The following is a 17,161-nucleotide window of genomic DNA, read 5'->3' as shown; positions in this document are numbered from 1 at the left end:
CGTCGGCCTCTGGTCTAGCTTCGAGGGAAAGCGTGTTTTTCTCGTGACGTCATAGTCTGGGCGCCGAACCCCTCTGGCGCCAAGCCTGGCATCCAAGACCCCCCCCCCCCTCGACCATATTATGAGCCGCATTGAATAAGTCACATCAGAAAAACGATTATTACCTAATTTTACTTTTTTGATGTCACTTTGTACCAATGGCTGCTGATTTCGGTTTGTTTGGGCCAGTTGTGTTTACGTCTACATATTTCTGTTGTTTCTATAGAGATAGAAATTGTAAGATGTGCTCGCATTAATGCAGCGATGGTAGCTTGGCCTTGCACATTTGCTGTGTACTTCAATAGGCAGCACTAGTTGCATCATCCCACAGTTTCGCTTAAATCGGAAAAATACTGTCGATCGAATCACATTTTCTAACGTGTAAGTACTTAAGATAATTTCATGATGTACGATGACCGATGAGAAATAGGCCCCATTTAAAAATGATAAATGATATCTCTAGTGATTAAAAAATAATCAGACACAAAGCTTCTTTCATTCGTGTTCATATGCGCAAAAAATCTGGCGCCGTCTCTATACCGGCCTCAATAGTTACTTAATATTTTTTTGAGCACTTTCAAGACAAACGTAGTTTTCAAGCGAAAGGCTAAATCAACAGTTTGTGCGAATAAAACAATTCCTTGACCTAAAAATGGCGGCATGTGAGCGTGTAATTGACTACGTTACAATAATAATACTGGATTTTATTTAATTAGACGAAAAGCAATCTTTTGGATAATATTTTAATTCATACAAGATCGAAGATTTAACAGCATAATCATTCGTGCAGATATATACTTTTGAGAAACTTTACTTTAACTTTTAAACTTTTTTGAGATATTTTTTTTAAATGCAAATATAGATTTAGTATTTTTTAAAGATAATGTAAATGTTGAAATTGTAAATAAATACCCTGTATGATTAAAAAATAATCTGGGTATTTCGTAATTTAACCAATTTCATTAAAGATCGTTAATGATTAAAACTAAAACTATGCTAAGCTATCAGTAATTAACGGTGAATCACCAAACATTCCGCTAGTTAGTAAACACGAGACCGAATGCATACATAATTAATATTTCGCACCTCTTGCTTTGATAATATCTGTTTACTAATAATAATTGACATTCCACAACATAACGGCACCTGTGCATAATTATTGTCATGTGACACTACGTTAATCTGTCTATAGATACTAATATATTAAAAATAAAAACCTTTTTGTTTGTTTGTACCCTAAAGGCTCCGAAACTACTGAACAAATTTGAAAAATTTTGTCTCTGATGGAAAGCTACTCTCTTCGAGAGAAACATAGGCTATATTTTATACTGGTACAGGTAGCAGTTCCCACTCGTCGCGGGTGAAACCGCGGGAAAACAGCTAGTTCATTATAATAATCTTAGTCCTAAGTATTTTGCAATCCTAAGATTATTCAGGCTGATATTTATTTATGACCATACTAGACGTTTTCTTTCAGTCTCACCCGCGATCCGTGGGAACAATTACCGGTACCAGGATAAAATATACTTAGCCCACGTTAGCGCAGATATTGTAGCTTCCTAATAGTGAAAGAATTTATCAAAACGGTTCAGCAGTTTCGGAACCTTCGGTACAAACAAACAGAAAGGTGTAACTTAACGAGCTTTAGAAGGATTGGCTACTTGATATTTTTTTTCCTAAAATCTAAAATGCAGGCAGACTTCGAAGTCACATTGGTCAAGATTTCCATAAGTTTACGATTTAAGTGCGAAAGTAAATTTGTCTATCTGCGACGCTTTCACAGTTAAGTAAACGGTCAAATAATTATGAGATAATTTAGCAAAGTCTATACTATGCTTTAATAGTTTTAAATTTCTTTTTTTAACTAAAAATAGATTTAGTTTAGGTACCTTAAAATAATGAACAGTTCGTGTAAATAAAAATTACTACGCTGTTTTTCCATATCACTGGTTGTGACAGGTTTACTGTAGCATTTTACAAACAAAATGTTGAAAATATTTATTATTTTTGTTTAATTAAACTCTCCAAATTGTAGTTTAGTTTGTAACAAATCCTGGAATCAGCAATTTGAAATTGAACTATTGAATGTTAGTTAATATTTAACATTTCATTCTGATATTTCAATCATTTGCACTCGCTACATTTTGCTAATTCAGAAATGCAGCAAAAATAATGTTTTATAAAATATATTTTAATTAATAACTAGAACCTGATATTTCATTTCAATTTGTTTTGCTTTTTGTAGAAATCCAATATTTTTTAAAATTATGTTTAATTCATTTAAAAAAATCTAATGGAAATATATACAGCGTTAGCACTCATAGGTACTATTCAGGTTACGCTTGTAATTGAAGTTTCTTGCATAACTTTCTTATGCTGCAAATTAGACCTACCTACTACTTACCTCATATTAATTTTGCATACTTAGTTATTTCGTAACTAGATCTGGGCTTAATGCGTATTTAATAATCGTCTAATTCTTAAATTTCCCACTCTTCAATGGCTGGTGTACCTGACTAAATTGCTGAAAAAATTCAACCGCATTCCATTGTCTTACCGCGCTTTGTCATCATTCAAATACCATCAAACAATCAACGATTTATCAACAAGATGAGACATGAAGAGTTTGGTTTCCTTCCACGAGATATAACAAGCACCCATTAATTAAAATGCCACCGAATTACAACAGTAACTACTCCACGTTTATTGACGGACGATTAAAATCAACGAAGCGCACTGACAATGCTTAAAGCCAAAATTTTCCATTCCAAAATGGACTTTTGATGATCACTGTTAGAGTAGCAGACTGCAGACTTTTTAGTCGGCCGACTGTTTGATCGTGCTCCTGATAAGTACGAAAATGAATGTTCACATATTGCAACGATCAGGTTTTTGGCCAGTATGAGACCTACTAAAAACAGTGATACAATTCACGATTTTCTTTAAAAAAGAACCTTCCATGGGCCAACTTTCGGCCGTCTAACAACTCTGAACAACTCTATGTAGATATCTAAGTCTGTATGTATCAGTTTACATTGTTTAAGAAAGGGCTTTGTGTTCATTCATTTTAATTCTAAGAAACTTAATGAATGGTAGAATCTATATTTAGATACAGCTATGATGAGTGACCCTTTTACTAATAACAGCAGATTGAGTACCTATCTAAATGCTTATTAGTGGTAATAATTAAGTCTAAAAAATTTACTTAGAAAAACTTTATTTTCGTAATAAATGTAAACAATTTTGCTTGAATTTTGAATAAAACAACTAAAAAAACCCTTTTAATATCTGAACACAAAACCTCCATTCTATTTTAGTGGTCACACACCGCAGTCCCTACGTCTATTAAAGTGTCACTCCAATTCCCTTCCACGCGGGCGGCGCGGGCGCAATCATCTCGTAATGTTACGTAGCAGAGCATTTAGTGTCGCAGTCTCACGGTGTCTCTATGGTGGCAGCTCAGTGCAATCATTAGAACGGCCTTGGTCTTGTCGCGGCCCACAGAACACTACCAAAGGTGTCCATCTATTATATATTACACACAATGACAGACAAAAAATTCCAGCCTCCTCATCAATTTAAAGCCATCTCGCAGCTATTTGAATTTCAATTCGATCACGTTTTGGCAAGTGGCTTTATTCAGTTGATTTCAGTTTTAAATGCGGCGTAGGAGCTATGTACACAATGGTTACGCAATCGATCATGAAGTGATGAAAATTTACTTACGAAATACACGCATGCACGTATTATATACTCGGTACAAAAAGCGGACAAAATTGAGGGAACAAAATGCATTTTCTTCACATCTTTTTAGCTCAATGATAGATAAACGCCGGCGCATGCAATTTGTATGAAAAGAAAAAGTAAATTAATGCTTTTGACTTTTCTGAAAAATGTTTTACACAAAAAATAAGCAGCAGTGAGTGCCAAAATTTTCAGATGTCACTCATCTTGTACGCCTTTCTATTTCTTTAATATTTTCAGTTTACTGTCACTGCTTTTGCCAATTTGCGAACAAAACATGGATATTTTACGTAACACGTAGGCGAAGTTTTTGCGGATGTTTATTTTCGTGACACCAGCAAAGTTTGTGCAAACAGTGAAAATATTCTCACACTATCAATCACGAAGATTGTTAGATACCAGACTGAAAATAAGTCTATAATTAACGGCAAAAACTCATCAGCAAAATTCTGTGCAAAAAAACAAGATGGCGCCGGCAAAAAATCTGAAAGAGATAGGTATTGCACTATGAAACTCCATGTTGTGAATAACAAAAATAAACGAGGAAAGTAAACAATAACATTCTTTCATAAACGTGACTTTTTCTTAGTTATTATTATAAGAAAAACATTGAAAATCTTAGGTATTATTAAAAAAAAAAGTTTAACGTTGATTGTCATCTTACGTATACGCGTCATACAAATTAATCTTCCTCGTGACATGTTCTTTAGTTTAGAAAACGACGCAAAATGTAACAACAGTTTATTTTTTAATCATGACTAAGTATAGGCACGCTTGCTATTTTAGCTCTATCAAGCGCTTTTGTCACATGCGTAATAAATGAAACGCTAATAAGCAGTTTTGCTCGCCCAAGTAGGTACGTGTTATATACGTTTGAATACAAGTAAGCATTTACTGTCTAGAGGTACCTACCTACATTAATTGTTTTACGGATATCGTTAACACACTAATATCTAGTGAAGGCGAATTTGCGTGTTTATTACTTTTTCAATTGCATATGTCAGAACCAATTACGATTTTTTTTTGAAATTTTTAAAAGACTTTCTCCTGAATTCGTAGATAATAGTCAATCAACCAATCTCAACAACATTATCATATAGGTTTTATACAAAGTAGGTACTTTATCTACACTGCTATGTATTATATAATATGGCCCTAAGCTTAGTCATGGTGTACACAAACTATCATGGTAAATCACATAAATTACATCTCACAATCAAGATGTCGACTTCAACGGTCTTTTGCGGTTATAATTTGAAAAAAATCTGAGTCGTAAGTGTAATCTTCCGGTGATGATACAAGGTCGGATCGCTCGGAGCATGACGACCTATTGTTCCTCGAGGGTCTGGCTTGAGCGTCATACGATAATCTGTTCAGACCACTCGACGACCCCCTTTTTGGTACCTATTGATAAACCACTAACGGCGGTCCCTATATATATTGTATCTGAGGATTTGGTTAGTAGGGATAGAATTTTGTCATTGGGTCCATATAAGTAATTATATACTTCTATCTCTAGTTAGAAAAACACTACTTGATATAATATTGAAAACGGGCGTGAAACTTACTTAAAATCTTAGCATATTTTTAAATGTAGAATTTTAAATCGGGAATTAAATGTTACTCCGATTTTTTTCTACCCGTTCGTTCCATTTAGCAAGCTAATGAACGTGTTTTTATTTCCTGAAAAAATGCTGCGGTTTTTATTAACCCAAACTATTTTTTTTTAGTAAATAAGTATGGCTTGAGTATACTTGTAACTTTATTGCGTCATCTTGAGAAGCAAAGTTTACCTTGGCTATGATATGACATAATAAAATCTAGTTTTTAACAAAGTAAAAATGACTAACTGATTAGCCGTTGATACTGAATTCTTTAGCGTCAGTTAGGTCAGCTTTAAAAATAATATCATCTGAGTAATGCTGACTCACGCAAAGTAAAGCTAGCTTAGGGATTTTTGACAAAGTTGGTGTAGAACATACCCGTTAGTCAATGTTTACTAGCGATTGTTTTGCTAAAAGTGCACGTGAGATCTTTGCGGGCACGTGCTCTTGGCACCTCACTCAATGAACTAGGTACAACACAATGCTATAGGTGCAACATATATTAATATACAATATGTTTTCTAAGGAATCTTGAATCCAGTCCAAAGACTTAGTTCCACTACGGCCTTTGAGCTCAACATTTAGCGAATACCTAACAAGTAATCTATATACTTATATACTTATATACTTGTATACTTATATACTTATATACTTATATACTTATATACTTATATACTTATATACTTATATACTTATATAATATGGACCGATTAAACTGATAATTAGTGGGGGAGCAGGTTTTAAGATAGTTTTTGTCACACGTGAAACCGCGTTCAAAAGCTAGTTAAACATAGATTCATTTCTATTTCATAGCGGATAGGAAACTGGGAAACAATAATGCATTTGTTTATGAATGGGTCGCGCTAATTAGATTCCATGTTTCAATATACTGAAGTGGTTTGTTCATGAAATCATTGTTACTAGTGGTTGTGCATACAAATGTAAATTCGATGAGCAGGAGTTTGTCACGTGAGATAGGGACTTAGTTGGCTGAATATTCAAATTGTTAAGTTTCCAATGATTCACAAAAGAAAGCCTTTTGCATGGCACGCTATGCATTTACTAGAAGAACCTGTATATTGGTTAGGTATACTTACTGAAAATTTCATGTAAACTCCCTTGAATATACATTATATACCAGCTTACAGCATATGCTATGATGACATAAAGTATATAATGTATGTGTAGCTATAGTATGTACATAAGCAGGCATCACGTTTTAGAATTTAACGACCAAGTGATTCATGACTGCGCTATTGTTTTATTAATTTATACAAATATTTGATGGAGATAATCCAGTCTATTAACTTTGTAATAAACTTCATGCTAATCTCTTCTTAAATCGTAAATAATTGTGACGCTCTAACGTACAAGAAAGCGGACATATTGAACACTTTGAAGCAGTATTTGTGTGAAATATGATGATTTTTATTAGTCCGTACTCCGGTAACTTGCTAATGAAACATTTGAATCTGATAAAGTGTAATTAGCTCATCTTCTATCTTCGTATGAACAGACCAGAAACCATTTCAAATCGAAACTAAATCCAATTCGGTTTGTGGAATTCAGACCCGAAATACAGTTGCACAAACGTGAATTCACAGAACTGACGTTTGACTGGTAACTGCAACTGACGAGGCTTGTGAATTTAGCTTAATTTTCCAAATGCCAGGCGAACTGCGAATAGCCAATTTAGCTGTAATACGCACATCTATCCAAAGTGTTTACCTCCCCGACCGAAATGGCCAGTGTTTGGGTACAGTCGCCAATTAGATGTCAACTAGTGGAAGTCAGTCTCGGCTGACTTGTCAAGGTTCCCTCTTTTTACAGTCACACCTCTCCCCATTCAGTTCACAGACTATTTCAAGTGCTAAATCGTTCAGATCCGGCTTAGCACAAGTCTAATCAATTTTGCGATTCAATTCAATTGAGGCTCGGGTCGAGACATTATGTGCAAATAAGGACGACCGACAAACGGGTTATTTTAAACCGTGTCTCACTTTGTAACGTGCTATCGCGTTACAGAGTAACAGTGGTTAAGTAATAGGACTTTAAACGCTGAAAAAGATACAATAGCTAGCTGTGCTTTTGGTATATCTTGTCTCTATCAGTATTCTCAATTGTTGCTTTCCATTTTTCGCCTGCGGACAGATTTGTGATATCTTAAATTGCCTTTAAAACTATGTTATTTTCAAAGTAGTTGACTGTAAAACCCGCTATGAGATGATTTCTAATGTACTGTCCTGCCTGAAATGTCCGCAAACTGAAATGTCACGATTTTTCCGTTTATAATGTTATATGCAGGTATTAATAGGTTCTTCTGAATATTATAGCTATTTACGTTTCATACTTCTCAAGGTGACTTCTAATGACGTTGAGTTCATTTAACTTAGGTATATTGATAAATGAGAAACCAAGAAACTGGCGATTATGATTGTTTAGAGTGTAAAAATAGTGCTTTACTAATTTTAAAAACTCCGTCGTCTTTTCTTGGTGTGTTGCCAAAATGTTGTAATGAACACAAACCATCCTTCATATACGATAATGTCGTGTTACGTTTGGCGTATTAGAGTGTTTTGTTTATTATTTGACTGTGCTTTATCTTCATTTAAGACTGATTAATTAGTTCATAGTCTCGATGATTTCCTAAGTCTGCCCAGCTCTAGACAATTTTGATAAATACACAATTGAGCCCAGTCACAGAGTCACTAATTAATTCTATTAAATTATGAGGTTTCATAAGTCTTGTTCCATTTATATCAGTAAATATTATTCAATTTTCAAAGCAGAATAGCTGAAGCTTCCTGTTAAGCGCCAGATAAATAAATCACCTGACGTTTATGTAGTCTTTATCACATGACTATAACGACGATAACTTTGTACTGCACTAAGTACATATCTTTAAATATCCCATAAACTGCTAATTGGACAGTCACACTAGACTGTGTTATTACAAGAAATGTAACAAGACAAACAAACAGTTGAGCGCTGACGTTTCAGCTGAAGGGGGCGTGTCGCTTCGTAAATACATTGGATGTATCCAACCTTGGGGCGTGATTTAGGTGGAAGTGCGCATATTATTATCTTTCAGCTGACAATAATACCACGTCACAGGTCTGTTCTAGCGTCGTGACAGCTTCACAGTGGCTTCTCTGTGTGCCACGGGGGGCAACGTCGGTCACAAAGCGCTTCGTGCCACGCTATTGACATTGACTATTATTTGCCACAAATATTGACTGTCACGCGATCACAATAAAGAACATCACGGATTGAACCGTATTCTGCTGTTAATTGTTTGCTCAATATCTTACAGTGTACACTACTGCAGGTTTATCGCAGTACATATTTTATCGAGTAGTTCCCTGATTTGTTGATTAAACTGCATTGTTTCAATACTTCTTATTTAGTTCACGAGTAGTTCTATATAATTCATGCTAGCTCGTCATGATGATGACTTCACTCTACTAACAATTTTATAATTGTCACATTGAATTGATTTTACGAAGAATATCGTTGAGTTTGATTCAGCTCGATGACCGTGAACATCACTTGATCATGGCAAACCGAATTAATAGACCCGTCAACAATCACTGTAGATGAAATAAACTAAATAGATTCTCTGTCATATAGTAACAATTTTCTAGGTTAATGATGTAACATCCCATAAACAACCACTGTGAACGAGGTAGAAATTCCGGAAAATCTCAAAAAAATATAATTTCTAAAGCCAGTCCAAAAATCTTAAATAAGAAAAATTTATGTCTGCCAGGCTAACATTCAAAGCGATTCAATAGAGTGATGCATGCTTATTCCTTCTCTATATGAGAAGAGGTAGAAGGCAAACCAGCGTATGGTTGATCATAGGAGCGTATGCACACTGCTTGATTATTGTTCATTTCTCTCTTAAAAATAAATAAGTAAACGAATCTACTTTCTTCCTCGGTTCAACGATAACCAAGTATATTATGTCTTGATGATGAAACGGATATCTTAACCCAAATATTATTGTGCTTGACATTTGGTGGCCTGATGACACGATTCATGAATGTCCAATAACTCTGCGAATTCTCTCCACTTGAGTGTAATCAATTCGGGTCAGCCACTAAACCTATCTATAGGTGACTACAATTTTCATGATTAGCCTTCATAGAAGATATACTAGGTGTTTCCCGTGGTTCCTATCGAATAAAGACGGAACTACTTCTCGTAACCGTATGAATGGTGGTATGTCCTGTCTCAGGCTCTAGAGTAGATAGAAAGGTACAATGTTCTATTGAGTACACCAATTTTAATTTTTTGGCCCTAGAACTGGTTAGCTACAGTAGGTGACACAATTGATAGTTGGGTTTCCTATTTATAATATTAGTAAAAACAGGCCACTTTTTGGCTAAGACATCTCCTAAAATATAACTATGGATCAAACTATAGAAGATAAAGTTTTGCTATATAAAATGAGGACATCAGTGCAATATAAAATTCAAGAAGTTGTCAAACAATACAGTGCGTCGGCTACGTAGAGCATGCGAACGCATAAATTATAAGACAATGTAATGTTTTAGGGTTACGCCTGGCGAATATAAAAACGATATCTCAATGGTATCGGTCGTAAGCTTGCCATTTTGATTACAATAAATAATCAAATCACGGTTTGGGTTTTGAACTTTGATTTAATATTCTGCACGCGACAGTCATCGGTTATAAAATTGCTATAGTAGGTACTGTTCACAATAGGACTGTTTTTAAAGTAAATAATTCATTTTTACTACCACGGCCTTCGTGGTCAAAGTTTCTTTTAGTTGTCTGGAACCCATGCAAGCTATAGTACCATCAAGCTTGTCTTTAAGCCAACCTGACGACCGGTTCTCAAAAGTTCCAAATTTATTTTTGAAACCAGTTCAATCCAGTTCCGCGCGCAATCTGTCTCGGCAAACAGAGACAGAGCGCATACTTTATTATACAATATATCTACATATGTATATGTTGTGTAGATATGTATGCTTCTGAGTAAATCACAAAATTCAGGCTTAATACAACCCAATAGGGTTTGAAATTGGTTAAAAGAATTAAATTAGGGTTCTGAATTGCATGCGTCTAAAGCATTTACACTTTTGTGAGTCATTTTGTAGCAGCTGACGAGGTAGCCCTCTATTTATATCCTAGATTTGAAAGGTGATAAAAAAAACATACGCTTTCCTGACCCTTTCAATGTGCGAATTTTGCCCAGCTCTATATGGACATGAATAAAATCATTGTCACAGCAAATCTTTGCAGTAGGTAACATGTAAAATCCGCCAACGTTAGTAAACCTGTGGGAGATGTTTCGTACTTACGCGGCCGCGATGGCTATTTATGTCTTCCCGAAATAGACGCCGTGGTCACATGCTGCCGAACCGAGCCCCTGCAGAGTGCGTGTCGTCACTACAGCGTCACTCTAACCAACCTGTGTACATTCCTCTTGGCACATCACATACAAATAAAGCGACATAACTCCTCGGAACAGTATCCTCTAATAATTGATTATTATGATGCTTCACATAATTTGTCTATAATGAAGTTTTTCCTTTCTTTCAGAAACCCCAAATGCGGCCGATGATAGTTGAATATGACCCCAAGAAAAAAGGAGTCAAAAATGACTTATCAGATGTCGTCATGGTCAAGTAAGTGACTATGTTCCGTACACAGCAGGCGAGGAAGCCACTTGAGCGACAATCATTGAATCAGCTTTGATTGCCCATTTTGTGTTGTCAATACTTAATTAACTTGAGTTTGACCTGGTGCCACATCCAGTCAAATACTATGTTGTACTGCTTAGTAAATAATTAGAAATTAAAATCAACATTAAAGCATGCTTCACAGCTTTCCTCATTTTTTTCTGTTCAGCAATTGATATTTTAATTGTGGAATATCTTTTCTTGTCAGATTTGCCTTAAACCTAATAATATTGACGTTTTTGTTTCAACAGGACATTGAAAAGAAAATGTATACCTATTAGATTTTATTATCAAGGTTATAACCTAAAAGCGTAGCAATTAGAAGTCGAAAGGAGTGCGCTCCTGGGCGCAGGAGTGCGAGCAACTCCGTCTGTCGGGCGCCGGTCGCCCTAGCTCGATCCTCTCTTATTTATTGACAAATTCATGTTTTGTCGTGGTATTTTATATTGTATGTTGACTGTTAAGTACTCGCTCCTTAAAATGAGCTAAAAGCTCGAAGCTGTACGGAGACGATCCGGGAAGACGAGTGCTGCTTCCACGAGATAAATGTCGTTCGTCGACCTTGATCATCTTGCAATGGACTCATACACCGGTACATCATTCCATTTTATGGTTTCAATTTTGTTTATTTAATTTGTTTTGTTTGGTAATGGTAAAAAAATAAGACAATTGTGTACGAATAGTGCCTGCGTCCGCTGCCAGCGAGCAGGCGCACGCGCGGCGGGCACGCATGCGCCATCTCTGTTCAGGCTCGGGATTGGCTCCGCAACTGGCAATTTTGTACAAATTTGATTTAGCTTTATGTTTTTTAACATGTCTCTATTTTGTGTCTTGCTTGCCTCTACAGTTCTAGAGATTGTGAGATTTCAAGACTTTATAATTCTTGTAAAATATAACTTGTTAGTCATGTAAACTCTGTTAATCACGAAACCTTATTGTCCAGTATCCACCTTTGTTTGTCCATCGAGTAAGCTTACATTAATAGTTCATATTTCTGGTAACAACGTAAAGCTGTATTGAATTTAACGGTTGAGGGCCACATATTTGTAAATGCCGAGTCTTAACAGAGTGAAGCGCACACAAACAAAATATATTATACTTTATTTTGGAGACCATAATGAATGTATCACACTTCACACCACAACACTCACACAGATTAACGCAGCTTACAAATTAGAGAATAATTTTGTTGTTTCGCGAACACTCCATAGTAGTCAGTAGTGATAGTAGCCAGCAGCCACAGTGAGTGTCGCGAGTAGAGTCATGAAATTTGTACCGCGGCCGCGACATCCACACCTCGTCCGTATCACATATACATAAATGCTTGAAATGTGGCGCTTTATATGTTCTCACTACCATTACATAGATCTGCTTTAAATTCAGAGAATTATTTGAAACTACACTTGGTTACCCACCTCACTTCTAACCTATCAACACCACTTTTCTTAGTTCGTAGTATGATGTTAGCCGTGGCACTTGTTATAACAGTGTGTGGGGAATGTTTTCCAGGTACAAAGTTAACCCAAATGAGATCCCAGTGGAACAAGAGGCGGGCTCCACCCTGCCCCTCATGGAGATCCCGGGCAGGGACATTGAGGCCGATGAGGATTACAATCCATTCGAGCACAGGAAGCTGGCGCATCCTACATCGTAAGTCATACATACAATTTTAAGAAAACTTAGAGCTGCTTCTGAAGATAGATAATAAGTTAGGTTAAAAAACCGCGTTTTCTAGTTTGTTAAATGAACATCTTAATGCGGAACAAAACGGAAACGACCTGTTGACACCACGATTAATTTACAATATTTTCTTATTTTAGGGACATGGACACCCTAATTCACTTGCTGAAAGGTTCCCTGGGAAGTGGGATCCTGGCTATGCCTATGGCGTTCCGTAACGCTGGGCTCTATTTCGGCCTGATAGCGACCTTTGCCATCGGCGGTATCTGCACGTACTGCGTGCACGTCCTGGTGAAAACAGCTCACGAACTCTGCAGAAGACTACAAAAACCATCGTTAGGTTTTGCCGAAACCGCTGAAGCCGCTTTCTTGTCTGGGCCACCCGCTGTGCATAAGTTCTCTCGTCTAGCCAAGTAAGTATTATAATTGATTGCTTTACTATCAAGTACCTACTCCTACTTTTTAGATTAAATACTTAATTCTATGTATTTCTCGTTTCAGAGCTATGATCAACTGGTTCCTTGTGATAGACTTACTCGGCTGCTGCTGCGTCTACATTGTGTTCGTCGCCAAAAACGTTAAGCAAGTAGTAGACTTCTACGCGACTGGATCTGACTGGTACGACGTCGACGTCCGTATCTACATGGCTGTGCTTCTCCCTCTGCTGATTCTCATGAATTTGATAAGGAACCTGAAGTACTTGGCGCCGTTCTCCATGATCGCTAACTTACTAGTAGGCACTGGAATGGGCATTACTTTCTACTACCTGTTTCAAGAAGTGCCAAGTTTGAGCGAACGTTTACCCTTCACATCTGTTGACCGCCTGCCAACTTTCTTCGGAACCGCCATCTTCGCTCTCGAAGGAATTGGTGTTGTGATGCCCCTGGAGAACAACATGAAGACTCCCACCCACTTCATCGGATGCCCTGGCGTGCTTAACACTGGAATGTTCTTCGTGGTTTCACTGTATGCGTTTACTGGATTCTTCGGCTACTTGAAATATGGTCCAGATACCAAGAGCAGTATTACTTTGAATCTCCCCCAAGACGAAGTGTAAGTATCATTCTGTTAGAAACATTATATTATCTGCCTAGCCTTTTCCTAATTATGTTGGGGTCGACTGAATACTGAGTTTTACATGGAACGACTGCCTATAATCAGACCTTCTCAAACCAGTAACCCGGGCAACGGTATAAATACTACTTAGTAAGGCTGTTTGTCAGACTTTCTGGACTGAACGACTACCAAAGATGTTTAATGCCAGCCTGGACCAGCTTATTTACCGTGCTATCGAAACACAACAGACCTCGTCGGTTTGACCTAGCTACAAGCTCGTCACCTCCTCTCTTGATATAGGTACATTCGTTTTTGATGGAAGATAACTTATATTTCTTTTGCTATTTGCAGATTGGGACAATGTGTGAAACTGATGATTGCCGTCGCCATATTCTTCACCTACAGTCTTCAATTCTACGTGCCAATGGAAATTATTTGGAAGAACGTCCGCCACTGGTTTGGTGCCAAGAAAAATCTTGCCGAATACAGCATCCGTATCGGAATCATCATACTGACATTAGGCACGGCTATCGCTATCCCGAATCTTGGGCCATTCATCTCGCTGGTCGGCGCTGTCTGTCTTTCGTTCCTCGGCCTAATCTTCCCTGCCGTCATCGAGACCGTCACATACTGGGACAGGCCCAACGGCCTAGGCCGCTTCAACTGGGTGCTCTGGAAGAACCTTTTCTTGGTTTCCTTCGGCATCCTCGGTTTCCTAACGGGAGCTTACGTCAGCGTTTTGGATATAATCCACGGCGAGGAATAAAGACAGACACGCATGACCATTTCATAGAATAAGGCTCAATAGATATGATTTAAGCTAAGGCCTATTTTTATAAGTAAAATGGTTTCGATGGGTTAATATGATTGACAATGGCTTCCATTTTAGTAAAACTTTTTAGAACATATTTTATTTTACATGTAACCACAAATTAAATTCATCAGGAAATAATGTGCACAAACTCATCAGAAGAGCTTCTTATTGAAACCGTCGAACTTTATAAAACTAACGTAATATTAATTTCGCTTTTAGTACTTTTATACTACTTATTTGTGGTTAGCGCCACTTTAATTTTGTATAACAAAGTTGTATTCTCTTAATAAAATTGAGTTTTCGTGTTAAATGCTCAATTTGTATTATTTGAGATTAGAGTTATCGACCTATTTTACGTTTTGAGTTGAAAATTAGTTGATGCGTAGCAGGTTGTGTATTCCTATTACTTACATTTATTTAGCCCCAAAAATCTGTAGCCATTTTAGTTGTAAGTGACGTGTAGATAAATCTACTTTTAAATGTGTGAGAATTTGTCTAGTGCATTATCGAAATGTGATACAAGTTTAGGTTAACTAAAAGGCATTATGGTATTGGAAAATATATGACTTTAAATTAATTAAACATGGTTTCGAAAATAGACAATATTAATGTAGTTGTTAGCAAACATTTTGGACGCGGCTTGCCAAGGCGTCCTGAACGTGATTAAGTACCCAGGTACTATTTTGGGGTCTAAACATAGAAAAATTGTTCGTGATAATAATTATGGCATTTCCATTACCAAAAAAATACATGTAGGTAAGTGTATAACTGCTTATGTAGTATAAATATTCATATCGAGCTTTTTTGGAAAATTATGAACTGACGCATTTATCTATATGTACCTGTAGGTACGGTATTAGGATCCCCCCTTGAGATAATTAATGTAATAAATAAGAGAAAAATACATGAACTCAGGCGATAAAGATGAAAAATCTCAATATTAGATACATAATTATGTACCTAAAGACTGGTTAAATATTGTATTTTTATGTCACAAAAATATTATTCTCAATCGTCCTTCGCTGTCTCAAAATTGAAGTCGATACTTCTAGAAGATAAGATACTGAACGGTTTACTCCAAGTTAATTACGTAAATGTCGGAATCTTCATACGTGATAAGCAAGTAATCCTATTGTTCCTCGTACAAGTTTGTTTCTGAATATTTATTGATATACCAACCAAGTGATAGTTAATGTGTGGTTTACATACGAATGGCTAAATTGAGATGAAGAAATCTATTATAAATGATCGTGTGATAGTCATTCTGTATTAGATAATAGCTCGTAAGTGTTTTACTTTTAAAGTTGGTATCTGATTTAATATTAATATCATTATTGTTTACAAAACCGTTTTATTAAGATGAGGAAAAAATAAGGGCGTCGAGGAAATGCAGATAGCTAAAGAGTTACAACGAGAAACTTTTTCGCCTTTCGAGATGTGATTACGAAACTTGCACCTTATTAATCAGAGTATAGTATAAACTTGACTGAGTACAATAGTCCTAAAGTAGATTTCAAAAGTAAAGATTTCAATGTAGTTTCGAGGATAGCCCTTATTTTTTTCTGGAAGCTAATTTATTAGAATTTGACCGTATAGTGATGTATCGACCCCTCTGTTCTGAATCTGTTCTAGATGGCTATGCTGGGAAAACCTTAACTTTTTCTTAACTATGACGCAACGTCAAATAACCGTGAATATTTAGAGACTAGTACATTTCCTAAAACTAACTAAAACGAATAGAATGAACGACATTCTTTATTTATGATAAATAACTTACTGTAAAATTACAATAATGTCAATTCGGATACATTCATAAAATATATTTTAAACTTGCTATATTTTTTGTGAGAATATATTTGATATGTAGTGAAGACGAAAATGATCTGCTACACGGTTATATAAAATTAATTCATGGGATATCATTCCTACATATTTGGTATGAAGTACCAGCCTACCTATTTTAGATAGTTAGAAGTGATTGTTTTGTTACAGTATTAAATAAATACGATTTAAGGAATATTTGTTTTTTATTTTTGAGCCCGTTAATATAAAGCTGGATCGAAGTGCACTCCAAAGAGCTTGCAAGCTTTATTAATTATTCCGTTGTCGAGAGAAATCCGATTATAAAATTTTCGGTCGAATATTAAAATTATCCACTCTTACCTCCCTGTAAAACCCTGCTGAAATAAACACAATAAACTACGAATAATTCACCTACACTATAGAATACATAAGTATTGTTCGTAGGGGTCTATATCAATTTAATTTCACGCTGATATAAAAATGTCTTGATACCTACCCCTCGGTCCGAATGCCCGTCTGTCGCGTTTTCGCCCTTAAATGATAAGTACACACACAGATAGTCTATCGAACGAAAAAGGTCATATGGGCCACTTTTATTCGTGTACGAGAAGGACATAGTTTTTTCAAGTAGGAACAGCTAGTATTCAATTAATATAATTATTAATTATAATAGGTACCTACATAGATGCCACATCCCACAGTATGGCGTT

General features: G+C 36.2%; 1 protein-coding gene across 2 annotated transcripts in view; it reads left to right on the top strand.

The window, feature by feature from the left end:
• The window catches only part of LOC124644896 (proton-coupled amino acid transporter-like protein CG1139), a 38,013-nt gene extending 21,348 nt beyond the window's left edge, over positions 1–16,665 (top strand). The window contains exons 2-6 of one of the 2 annotated variants that reach the window (XM_047184560.1): positions 10,959–11,044; positions 12,608–12,748; positions 12,919–13,191; positions 13,280–13,831; positions 14,186–16,665. In XM_047184560.1, the coding sequence (XP_047040516.1) occupies positions 10,959–11,044; positions 12,608–12,748; positions 12,919–13,191; positions 13,280–13,831; positions 14,186–14,600 (1,467 nt within the window). In that variant the 3' untranslated portion in view covers positions 14,601–16,665. Of the gene's footprint in view, positions 1–10,958; positions 11,045–11,080; positions 11,691–12,607; positions 12,749–12,918; positions 13,192–13,279; positions 13,832–14,185 lie in introns of those variants that run through there. The other variant, XM_047184561.1, reaches the window with a different exon arrangement.
• The last annotated feature ends 496 nt before the right edge of the window (positions 16,666–17,161 follow it).

This window comes from Helicoverpa zea, chromosome 31 (genome assembly GCF_022581195.2).
Source record: "Helicoverpa zea isolate HzStark_Cry1AcR chromosome 31, ilHelZeax1.1, whole genome shotgun sequence".
NCBI lineage: Eukaryota > Metazoa > Arthropoda > Insecta > Lepidoptera > Noctuidae > Helicoverpa > Helicoverpa zea.
This window is presented reverse-complemented; position numbering and strand designations above follow the sequence as displayed.